The sequence below is a fragment of the Nestor notabilis genome, unplaced genomic scaffold, assembly GCF_000696875.1.
Source record: "Nestor notabilis isolate BGI_N333 unplaced genomic scaffold, ASM69687v1 scaffold12714, whole genome shotgun sequence".
Lineage (NCBI taxonomy): Eukaryota > Metazoa > Chordata > Aves > Psittaciformes > Psittacidae > Nestor > Nestor notabilis.
In genome coordinates, this window is record NW_009926116.1 from 119433 (window position 1) to 131968 (window position 12536).

The 12536-nt window shown below is 37.5% G+C and overlaps 1 protein-coding gene across 1 annotated transcript in view; it reads left to right on the plus strand.

Moving 5' to 3' along the window:
- Window positions 1–11810, plus strand: part of WWOX (WW domain containing oxidoreductase) — a gene marked incomplete at both ends in the record, with an annotated part of 129221 nt that extends 117411 nt beyond the window's left edge. The window contains 2 exons of the mRNA XM_010013390.1: window positions 7718–7903; window positions 11546–11810. Coding sequence (XP_010011692.1) covers window positions 7718–7903; window positions 11546–11810 — 451 coding nt within the window. The remainder of the gene's footprint in view (window positions 1–7717; window positions 7904–11545) is intronic.
- Between the last annotated feature and the right edge of the window lie 726 nt (window positions 11811–12536).

Consider the following 12536-nt stretch of genomic DNA (forward strand, 5'->3'; position numbering starts at 1 on the left):
AAAACTTTGAAATACAGGACAAGAGTAGCTGTTTAATTACATATACATTAAAACGTATTTAGTCTATTTACTTAAAGGCTTTCTGTGGGAGATAATTAAAATACATGAAGGCAGAGCCTTCTGGCACTTGGGTATGGAAGCCTGCCTGCTGACATTAGACAGGCCACGTGTATACCATATGTGTCTTAATCTTGGAATCCAAAAAATTGTGTTGTAGTCTGAAAAGGTTGTATTTCCTCATTAAATGTTCCCAAGGCACCAAAAATCCCTGAGGATGTCAAAGTACATTAATTTTCATCACAACATGGAAACTTTCAGGTCTGAATGGCAACATACAGCTGCTAGGGGCTTTCTGAACTCTATTACCACCCTATATATCTCTAGGCAAAACAGAGGAAGGAGTTGTCATTGGCAAGTGAAATGTTCAGAATGCATGAAGTGTTTTATTGTTTGAATGATCAACCGTGGTCCCAAAAACATTTTCCGAGGAGTTAAGTATTTTCAATGGGGAATATCACGAATATGTAATAAAAGTAGTAATTGACCTTCTTTGTGAGTTGTAGCTTTCTTTTTTCTAAGTACTTACTGTCTACAAATGAAATTTGTACATTTAGAGGTATGTGGAGAAGCAACAAATCATTCCATAGTTATTGCAAAAATGGATGTTCCTTTACAGCTGGCTTATGCTTGTTTGTAGCTGCTTGTGTATACATGTAAATAATGATTTGCTATTGGGATTCTGAAAAAGATGTATGTGTCTACTTGGAGGTACCAAATGTCCTTAGGTGTGCTGCTGAATGAAAATTAACAGATTCTGGATATTTTCATTGCTGCTGTCTCCTAAGCATCAGGGAGATTTAAAACAAAACAAGTATCTTTGCAAGGTATGGCAAGGAATGGAACAAAGTGCTCCTCTTATTGTGCCAGGGCTTGAGAAAAGGAAGCAGATGAAGACAGGATATGCTGAAAGGGTGGACAGATACAGAAATTTAGTTGCAGAGTCCTGTCCTGGACTTTTCTACCCCTAGCTGGCCCTAGGACTTTTGAAATCCATATGTGTGGACGTACTTCGAGTCCCTAGAGATACAGAACTAGCAAAGATGCAACGCTTATAAAAGAAAATACTGTTTCTTAGGTGGATTTTGGTTTGAAATGTGGTCCTGAGGAGGCACTCAGGTGAGGGAAGAGCAGCACTGACACCTGTTGTTAATAACTTGTTATCAAAATAAAGTGATTTACTGATGTAGTGATACTAAGTAAGAAAATGTAGGTTAAAAAGTTTCTAATTTCTCAGATTTCTAGCATCATATACCATTTGAGCCAGGTTGGGCAGAGTTTGGGTGACATGGTCTAGGGTGAGGCGTCCCTGCCCATTGCAGAGGGGTTGCAACTAGATGATGTTAAGGTCCTTTCCAAACCTAACTATTCTGTGATTCTGTGATAACTGCGGTGTATAAATTAGCCGAGTGTGGGAGACAGATCATGTCAGGAAATTAAACCTCATCTCTGCTTTTCTTACTTTGTGTGTTGTCTTTGTGAAACTCATACAGGAGTGGAAGGAGAAATCCCAGCTTGGATCATTTGTGAGGGAAGGTGCTTTGAGCAATGCAGGTTTTACTAAGGCCAGTTAGAGGTCAAGATTACAAATTTTGAAAGTGTTAATGTTAAATGTTTAAGTGTTTGTTTAATATTGGGTCTGAACTTCTCTGTGGAAGTTCAACTTTAAAATTTTCACAATATTTGAAATTGCTTCTGTTACCCACTAAGAAGAAAAATAGGCCCTTAAAACTCTTCTGTTCCCCTACAGGTAAAATGACAGAATTTTTCTACAAAGGAAGATGACTTACTAATTTCTGGAGGTGTAACATGATGTGGGGTTTTCTTGGTTGGGTTTGGTTTGGTTTGGGTTTTTTTTTCACCTTCCCTGTATGTGTAAGAAAAGATAATACAGTGAAAACCAGGACTAATGGATGTTTTCTGTTTATTTCTAAATCTGTTGACACCTCTATTCCTTTTCCAAACTTCTATGAACTTGTATACTGAAGATTTTATAGCGGTTATGAGTAATGATTGAGAGCTTTTTGACCTATACAGCAGTATACAGACAATATATTATGAAGACATAAGGGCAGCTGCTTATAATAATTCGCATGTATTTGGTACGAAGGAAGAAGCCGAACAGTTTGAGTGCACACTCCCATTAATTTATTTGAAGTGGGGCAGAAGTATTTGCTGATCAACAGTGACAAATCCTGCGTAGAAATCCAGTAGGATCAATTTCAGAGAATTTTCCTTGCTTCTAGCAGGAGGTCATCCATCAGGGCTCTAAGTCCTGTGTTAGTGGCTTGCCTTAAAATGAAGCCTCTCTGACAAGGATCCACAATTCTGTCAGCTGACAGATGGCAAAGAGGCTCTTTTTGCTGACTTTTCAGTCAATATTTTTAGAAAAAGGGAAGTTTGAAATTAAGTATTTGTTTTCAAAATTGGTTAAGTTAAGCAGTGCTCTTTTGTTTTCATCATACAAGTAAATATTTTTGGTCATTGTTAGATTATAAATGGTTCTGAGATTTCTTGCTGCTTTCTGACTCTTAGTGATTTTCTTGTTGCTGAGCTTCCCATCAGTGCTGCTTGTAAAACTGAAAGGGGTTTTTGGAGAGGGGTGTTTAACTTACTTACCCTTTTTCTGAAGGGCCATTAGGCTAGCCTGCATGTTGGTTATTACCTTTGTGAAAGTAGCCATTCCCTCAGAGAAGGAAGTACCATTTTCTATCTTACAGAGAAAGCAACTTGGGTGATGTTATGGGATGTAAAAGTTCGGTGGGCTGTGACTTTGCTTCTTTGTGGAAGAGCAGTCACAACTCTGCCGCCTTTGCTGGCCGTGACATAGGCCTACAGTTGCTTATGGGACTTTGGGGATATGGCAAGGCCTTTTCTGTTGAATTTCTGTGTAATTCCAAACAGTGTGAACTTTTCAAATCACTTGAGAAGTGCCCCAGATGGTGTGACATTCTGCTTCATGGGAAGATTTGAAAGTATTCCCTTTGCATAATTTCTGGTTAACTATTTCATTACGCTTGAAATGGGAGAACACCAAAGCCAAGAACTCTGTTGACATTTTGGCGGTGCTTGTTTAACCTCCTAGTGCACAGGCTACATTTGTTGAAAAATATTATTCTTACCTTTGCAAATCATCAGTAATTAATTCCCTTGGAAATATCTACTGCTGCACACAGCCAGCTTGGGAGGCTGCTGACAGATCATAGTTTTACATCAGGTGCTAACAAATTGATTATTAAATTTCATAACTAACTGATTCATAGCAACAACTTAATTTCTGTACCTCTCTAATGTATTCCCTGACTGTATTTTCAAATAGTGCAGAACAGCTGGATTGCTTTGTTGCTTCTGATGGTGAATTGAGCACAGCATATGAGATGTGAATGACTTGCCCAGTGCAAGGGTTAGTAACGTATCACAGACTTGTGAAATGCACAAGATGTTAAATGGTTATCAGCTGGATATTCACAATTAAGAATGTCCTTGTTAATTCTACATGCTTTTTATTTCCAGTAAATTGTAACTGCAGTTACCAGGATGGTGAGATTTTTCTAGAAGTGCTGTACAGCTTGCAGTTAAAGCAGTGTGTTTCTGAGTCTCATGCTGTGAAGGATAAGAAACGGTGACTACGTGCTATGAGGGAGCAGCTCATGTTCAGGTCCCAGTGCATACTTAAATTGTAATGGTAGACCATGTTAGCTCACTTGGTGCGATGTAAGTCACTGACTGAAGGCATTTTAAGGAGGCATAGGGGTAAATATTCAAAGCACACTGCAAGGTTTTAACTATACAGTGTTTACAGAAATATCAAATAGGTGTCACGGTTAGAGGGAGCAGCTTGGTTTAGAGTAAACTCTAATGAAAATTCTCCTTTGCTGCTGACATTTTTTGTTGGCCTTAGCTGTGCCTTTGATGTAGAAATACAAACTATTTTAAACCAAGGCGGGATTTCTTTCTTCCTTGGGCTCAGGAGGAAGACTGATGCAGATCGCAGCAGTGTTTTTAATGAACTTGTGAAATCAAGGTCATAGCTCTGCTATCACTTAAAAATACTCCTGTCATAAAGCAAAGCTGTAGTGCCAGATGTGTGGTGTGAATTGTCATGTATCTTAAAAATTTCATTCCTGCATAATGATACATTCAGTGATACAGAGCTCTGCACCACTGAGATTAGAATCTGTCATCTGTGGCTGAAATTCATAATGATATGGTGGCTGTTACGTAGGTAATCTTCTTAATTTCCTGGTGTGTAAATGTCCAGGTCACAAAAACTTAGATGACAATTTTCAGTGATTGGCCCTTTGTAAGCAGTCTGCCGAAAGACACCAATAGCTTAATGGACACAGATCCAAATCTGAGAGGTGGTTCTTTCTGAGCTGAAGTGAAGCACAACAGCAGTATCTATCATTACAATGCTTTAGGTTTGTTTTCTCTGGTATTTTCTAGAGAAATCAGTTTTTAACCATTTAAAACTACTAATGCTAATTAAAATAAACAAATTCTAAAAGGGAATCTGATATTACCTTTTCAATATGGTATTAGTTCAAAATGTCTCTATATTTCTTCAGAGATTTTTCTAATAGAGTATTGTAAATACTATTAACTTTATGGTCTTCTGATTTTAATTACTTTAACTTAAAAAAGAATTAGAACAAAATGTTGTTTGAAAAATACAAATCTCATGAAAAGGGCTGAAGCATAATTTTCTTTTATAAAACCCAATTAAATGCCCTGACAATTTAAAAGTGACTACATTTTATAGTTTTATAATTCTAGAATTGTTTTTTAATTACTTGAGCTGACAGATTTAGGTACAGAGTGCATATTTTGCCTCTGGTAGTTATTGTGTAATTAGAATTAATGAAGGATACTGCAATTCGGATAGGTGGAATATAGTTTTGGTTCATATCTGAGTTCTTTCTGTCTTATTGCGGTCTGTTTCTTCACAGTATATACGACAACTATCAAATAGAATTAAGGTCTTTTAGAACGTGCTATATTTGTTTTTGCCGGGAATGGTGATGGCATTTTTGCATTACTGCTGTATTCATGAATTTCAGTCCTAATACAGGAGGCTCTTATACTAAAAATTGCATCTGTGTTGAAGAAGCTTGTTCCTTTTTCCCATCAGATCTACAAATCTGTAAATTAATTATTGCTGGAGTTTTTCATAAACTTTCAGAAGAGATGATGAATCATCCAAAGTTTCCACACGTGCACATGAGAGAACCTTGCCTGTAAAAGGACAGTTCCTCTTTGTCTGCAGTTTCTCTTGTGGGTGTAGTATGTATGTAAAGGTATTATGTGTATAAGTGTTACTGACCAAAAGACAAATCAGAAATTCAACACTTCAGAAAATGAGCTTCCCAAAGTACACAGATGTTTCATACTACTTCTGAAGCTTTTTGTTCAGATTTTCCAAGTTGGCACACGTACAGATATTAGGTTGTTAACTTTGTATTAAAGCAGACTACATTGGTAACTTCCCAGCAGGCTTGAAGTTGAAATTTATTTTAATAAGGAAATACAGCCTACTGTTTATGTTGATGCTTATGCAGCTGAAAAGGTACATTTTATTCCTTCAGAAATGTCTTTTTGAAAGCTGGGCTATCAAAATCTGGGGTTTTCAAACATGCCTGAAGGAATCTAATTACTTAGGTTTGTTTGACAACCTGGGGATTCATGTTTCACATTCTTTTCCAGAATTCCTTTCACAGATGCTCAGAGTTGCAGTATATGTGTCCTTCAACCATATAGGAAAAAGAACTGACTCTGGGTCTCCTGTCATCTTTTGTGTGTAGGGCTGCAAGGAAGTATTTGAAAAGAACAGAGGGCAAGCAGCTATTCTTCCTAGTTGTGCTTAATTTATTATCTTCACAATTAGAGGTTTTTTTGGGTGGTTGATTTTGTATCATGGGATTTGCTCAGTTGCAGTAAAGATTTAATAGTCTGGAATTGGCTAGACAAAGAAATATGTTAATATTGTGGTGTTAGGACATCACATGTTCCAGTGCACTATTAATGAAGGAAGGAAAGGTGTTTGGCCATCATTATTTTGTGTGACCTTTCTATTTAATTATATTATGGCCAGGGATGCCAGATGCAGGCTCTCAAGTCTGAGCTTTACAGCTCAGGTACGCTTGCTGAGGTGTGTGTGTCAGACTGAGTCAAGGACACGAATACACTGTCGGTGCCAAGGTTTCCCCAGAGATGGAACAATCTAGCAAATGCAAATCCATCTGAGGTCCAAGAACCAGAGTCTCGTGTTTCATAAGGATTTCAAAAAAAGACAAGAAAGGACAGAAAGGATGTTTGTCCTTGATCTTGTTTTGGAGATTGGGAAGACTTCAAGGTGTGTCGCATCCTGAGATTACAGTAGAGACATCAAGGAATTTGAACTTTTCTAGACCTGATTTTTGAGTGAGAGAGGTATGTGACAGTCTAGGTTCTTTTTTAGCTTAGTTTCGTAGAATTTTACCCTTTGCAAAGCAAATTAGGAATGTTTCACTTCAAGTTCCTTCATTGTAACATTTCTTATTTAAACTGGGCTAGCGAGGAAGGATTCTGTCTCCTGTGTATTGTGTGCAGTTTTTTTCACCAAAGATTACAACTTCTAGAGGATGTTGCTATTTTCCAGCTCAGGCTTTATCAACTTGTATTTTTTTAACAGCTTACTTCACAAGCTGCAGAAGTATAAAACATGGGCATATGTGTTGTTGCATTGTGTCTTTATCTTTTAATCATTTTCCCCCTACCGGTTGTACAGATGTTTGCCCCACATAAAAAAGAGACAGGAGTTGCTTCTCCCCTAGGAAGAGTTTCTTTTTTAAATGCTCCCGAAGGAGCCTATTTGCTGGATAGCAGTTGGGAGAGCAGTGTTAATGTTAGCTATTTCTGGTGACTTACCTGTGCATATCAGCAAGCCATCCGCTAATCACTATTGTTGTGAATGTCCAGGACATATGGAGTTTGCTATAGTCCTGTTGGTTCTTGAGGTGTGAAGTATTACCATTCTACTTGGTATTTTTAAGGGAAGGGGAAAACCCCTATGATCTTGCTCTGGTAGGTGTCTTGAGAGGATATGTTGTGGTGGGCTAATTAAAGTAGATTCAGACAGTGAGAAACAAAAGTTAAAGCAACACGTTCTTCTCTCTTCTCTGCCCTTTCCCCAGTCTCAGATTCACCTCGTCATCCCAGCTCCTCTACTTGCCCCTCCCTGAGCAGGGCAGGAGGATGAGGAGTGGTGGTCACATCTACACACAGCACACAGCAGCTTCTCTCTGCTGCCTCTTCCTCTTCACACTTCTCCTCACTGCAGCATTGGGTGCCCGTGCCTGCAATGCCAGCTCTCTTCTTTTCCTTCTCCCACCATGCTGCTCATGCTGCTCTTTCACACTTTCTCCCCTTGCCCTGCTCTGCTGTGTGGCCTTTTGTCTTTTCCTAAACAATTCTGCTTTCCTCGAGGTGCCACCAGCATTGCTGTGGGCTCCGCTGTGCCCTGCAATGGGGCTGCCACACAACTGGATGTGCCTGCTGACAGAGAGCCCTCATGCCTGCACTGAGGCATGGCTGGACAGCTCACATGAGAGTGTGATTACGTGTCTTTCATTGAGCTTTCCATTTCCTGACTCACTTCTCTCCAATGCTTCTGGTTACCCAGGCCTCTCCACATCCTGATCTGCAACGCTGCCGTGTTTGGTGTTCCCTGGGTCTTGACGGAGGATGAGCTGGAGTCCACCTTTCAGGTGAACCACTTGGGACACTTCCATCTCGTCCAGCTTCTGGAAGACGTTTTACGCCGGTCATCTCCTGCTAGGGTGGTGGTGGTGTCCTCCGAATCACACAGGTTGGTGAAAGCTACCTTTGATTTAGCAGAAACATTTAATCCTCAGAGCACAGAATGGTTACAGCAGAACTGCAAAAGTTTTTGGAAATGAAAGGCCTTCCTCTTGTAAAGCGTTTGCTTTTGAATAATCTTTTTAAAAATAGAAGCATTACTAATGCCTCTGGATGTTACTGGATTTGGCTCTGTCACTGGATAAAGTGTGTTCTAGTTTTATAAGAGTATGTAGATATTTTTTGATCATTCTTTGTATGAATGCAGATTTTCGCCGCATTTCAGACCACTCATTGATTTTGCAAGGAGATGGAATAATAATTGATCAAATCTGAATGGCATGACCTATATTGATTTGTCATTCAACAACTTCAACATCTTACCAAGAAGAATGTGCAGTTATTTTAGCAGGAGAAACAATGCAATTAAAAACTGCTAGATGAAATCCAATTGTTTTATAATGAGAAATTAGGGAATTCAATGCAGACATTAGCTGTATAATTGTAAAATGGGAAGTGTAGTTAATACGTATTAGAAATCTGGCCATGCCTCTTTTGGTGAAATTTTTTAATTAAAATGTTAGATGCTCGTCTTTCCTACTGCCAGGAGAAGTGCAGTTGGCACAAAACATGTTGATGAGGTTTGCCTTATTGCAGACGTGCTTGAGATGTTTGTGTTAATAACTGAAAAGATGGATTTGATTTAAATAAAGTTCCCTGTGCAAAATGCATGCCCCAATTCTGAATTTTAGTGGGCACAAAACACTTAACTGCCTTCCAATTTAGTTCAGGGTCTGCAGGATTAAACCTATAATGTCCAGCTTTAAACATTACTGTTGATTTCTATTTCACTTTTGGTCATGTGTAACAGCTCTAGCAAAGCAAAAGGAAGAATGTGTAAGTGCCTTTTTATTTTTTTTTCCCCTGCCTTCATATTTCTGAAATGTTTTAGTGACCCAGAATGAAGCTTATTTTTTTAATCATGTTTCCATAAAATGTAACCCCAGGGACCTGGCAGAGAGAGACCAGCCAAGGGTCGGGCTGAAACCTTTATCACTTCCAAACACAGGGGCTTATGGTATAAATGACACACTGCAGATAGATTTACTTTTACCATTTTAAATTTATGATGGCTGAAATGAAAGGAAGCAATAGAAAATGCCAGTAATAATCCTCCCCAGTGTTAAAAGACATGAAATGTCTAGTAATTAGGTGGTAACAAAATCTGGACATCCTTATCTTTGCAAATCACACCAGGTTTGTGAAAGCAAGTAGCAGAGTCCTGTGAGGAGTGAGGGAGGCTACTGCAGGGCAGGCGAGATAGCTCTAGAAATAAATCTGCCAATTCCAATCACTTGCCAGATGTGGAGGGCACAATGGGATATGTATAAATGAGCTGTTATTTAATGGAAGATTATGTTGAATTGTCAGCTGCTTGTTCCCCTTTGTAAGTTTCTATCTCTGATAATATTTTAAATGACATCTTTGTTTTTCACTGTATTAAGTGCTGTCTGTAACTAGACCACGCATCTCTGGACATCTCTGTCTGTGTTTTCAAATACTTTTAAAGTGCTCATTTCTAACTCAGTAAGATCAGCCAAGGTTTATAGAAGCCTATCAAAAAATAATTACAGCCTATGTTTGAATAAAATAGAAAATGCAGCTAGTAAATTTCCCTTTTTCTAAGGGATCCAATTGATGCATTATGGCTTATCTTAACACTAAAACTGATCATTGTAAATAACTGTGCCTTTTTCCCCCAAATCTGTTTAATAGCAAGAAGTTGATGTAAGGATTTAGTTTAGACATTAGGTATTATTGGGTAGTAGTACTTTCTGACCTACTTGAGAACTCTGAGCCTTAAACTATGTTGTAAAACAGAAGTGTTGGTATCTAATTACTTCCATAAACCTTGGCTGGATCTTTTCACTGGAGTCAGGACCCACTGTTAGGGGAAAAATAAAGTCCCCTGTTTGGAGAAAATATTATACTAGGCTGCTCCAAGGCAAAATATTTATTTGCCTCTCTGGTTCTTCATTCATTTCTAGTTACTTCTCTAGATTCAGCACAAATGGATTCTGTTTAAATTAAGCTTTTGGGTACTTTAAGCACATGATATTAAAATCAGAATAATAAATAAGTTGAGTTTCCTTCTGTATTTATTTCTGTGTTGTTAATTTGATTGTACAGCCCTTATCCTACTGGATTCAATGAGATTGCCAACATAAGTAAGATTGACTCACATAAGCACACTTGCAGGGCTGGACTCAAAATATGTCATCGTGTTTCCATTATACAGTATTTTATTTATAGATTATTTTTGATGTTATGAATGATTACATGAGGAATGAATATAGTTAATTCCTCCCAGAACAGTACTGTTAATTTCAGAAATGTATTTTATCTAACTGAAAATTATGAAAGAGAAGTTTTGTTGTTGAAATTGAAGGGCTAATTCTGCAAGATACAGAACATCCTGGATTCCTCTTGAGTTTGAATACCATAGTTGCTTTTCTCTGAGTGTATTATAATTCTGCTCACAGAATGATTGTAGAAATTCCAGCTGATCTCTTCATTTCTGGGCACAAGATGCAAAATTAGTAAAGATATTTTAAAACATTTTTCTAGTGTGTACTATAATTATGTTTATCCCTGTTCTCCCCAGCTGATTCTGAAAACTGTGAGTATTAAAAAGAGCTTGCTAAATCCATTTTATTTTTAGTAGCTCTTCTGAATAAAACATAGATCTGTAACTAAATGTAGTATTATTTTCAAATACCGAGATATACCAGTAAATTGATAAATCAAATTAGAAAAATTTGGAAGAAAAATGCTATATGGAAACTTTATTTTCTTCATCAAAATGTCTTTAGAACATTCACTACTTTGTTATTAAAAACAAAAAAAAAAAAAGGGAAAGAAACAAACAGCTGGTGTTTAATGACTCTGTCAGACCCAATTAAAAAACATCAACTAGTTACTTTGATTTGTGTTCAGCCATGCCATGGGTATACTTAAAAACATTATACTCTGCCAGAACTCATTTTGGCTTTGTTTACATTTATCTTTTAAACATATAAGACTATTGATGGCAAGTTACCAAGGTTATAACCCCTTTATATTCATCAATTTTTAATCTAAAAAAGAGGCTAAGAGGCAGTGAGACTCATCCATAGCTACATGAACACTTAAATGAAAGTGTGCAGTATGTGAACACTGGATGAAATAATCAGGGGAAGGGAAGAAAGGGAAATGAAAGGATGCTGGGTTTCTGTGCTCCTAATGCAGTTATTTTATCCTACATTATTTCCTCTAAGTTGATTGTGCTTTCATGGATCTAAGGCAAAATCTTTTCTTTGGATTTAAAATAAAATGATTCATACGTTACATATCATGACTTTAAATCATGAAAGCCTTTTGTTATTTCAGTTTTTTAATAATTTGGTTTTGCTAATTATTCAGTATCTTTTTGCCATATTATATGATACTGTTCCCTGGGTCTCAGACAATTTCCAGTTGTTTTAACTGCTAAATGAGCTGTTGTTTTATGTTGTATCTGGCCAAGTTCTACTCTGTTGTCTTCATTTTATGGTGTTCTTAATGAGACCAAAATTAACTCTGGGATATCTAAGGCATATTTACTGTTTCTTAGATTTACAGAAATTAAAGACTACTCTGGAAAACTTGATTTCAGCCTGCTTTCTCCATCTAAGAAGGAGTATTGGGCTATGTTGGCCTACAATCGTTCCAAGCTTTGCAATATACTGTTCTCCAATGAGCTGAACCGACGCCTTTCTCCCCATGGGGTGACGTCTAATTCAGTCCATCCTGGAAATATGATTTACTCCTCCATTCATCGTAACTGGTGGGTGTATACCCTGCTGTTTACCTTGGCTCGACCCTTCACCAAGTCCATGGTAAGTGAATCACAGTATTTTATACGTATTCATTTTTTCTAATCAGGGGAGTAAAGTTCTAAAAATCCAGATGTATGCATCTGCTTTAACCTACTGCCTTTTATAACTGTGACCCTGATTTTAATGACAAACATCTTGCTAAGATAGTGTTCTAACAGAGGATTCTTCAGCCATTTTAGATCAACATTGTCAGTCTTCAGTAAAGGTGCCTTGGTAGATGGAGTGCATGACTTCCTTGTTTGAATACCTGATTTTCACTGTGATTAAGGTAGTTGTACATCTTAGGTATGGAATAGCTTAGAGTTATTTCTGTGCTCAGTATATGTAAAACATCAAAAAAATTGCTTTGGTTTTTAAGTGGAATATGCTTGACTGCATTTTTTATGTAAACAGATGCCCTAGTTAGAAAAGATACTACAGACATTATTAATGACTGAGGGAAAGTGCTTTCAGTGGTAAAAGCACCTTCATTCATATTTAAAAATAAAAATCAAAACCAAAACCCAAACAATTCGCTTGATTCTTACAAAGCACCGAAGGCAATGGGTGTTTTCCTTTTGTCTCCATTGGACTTTGGAGTGGGACCAGGACATAATGAAAAACTGCACAGTTCTTTCATAAGGCTTTATTATATGAGAATTTTTTTATTATATGAGAATTTGCAACCTCTTCAGTTACTCTTACCCCTTGAACCTCTGTCCCAGGTTATTTATCCTCTTTAGGAAG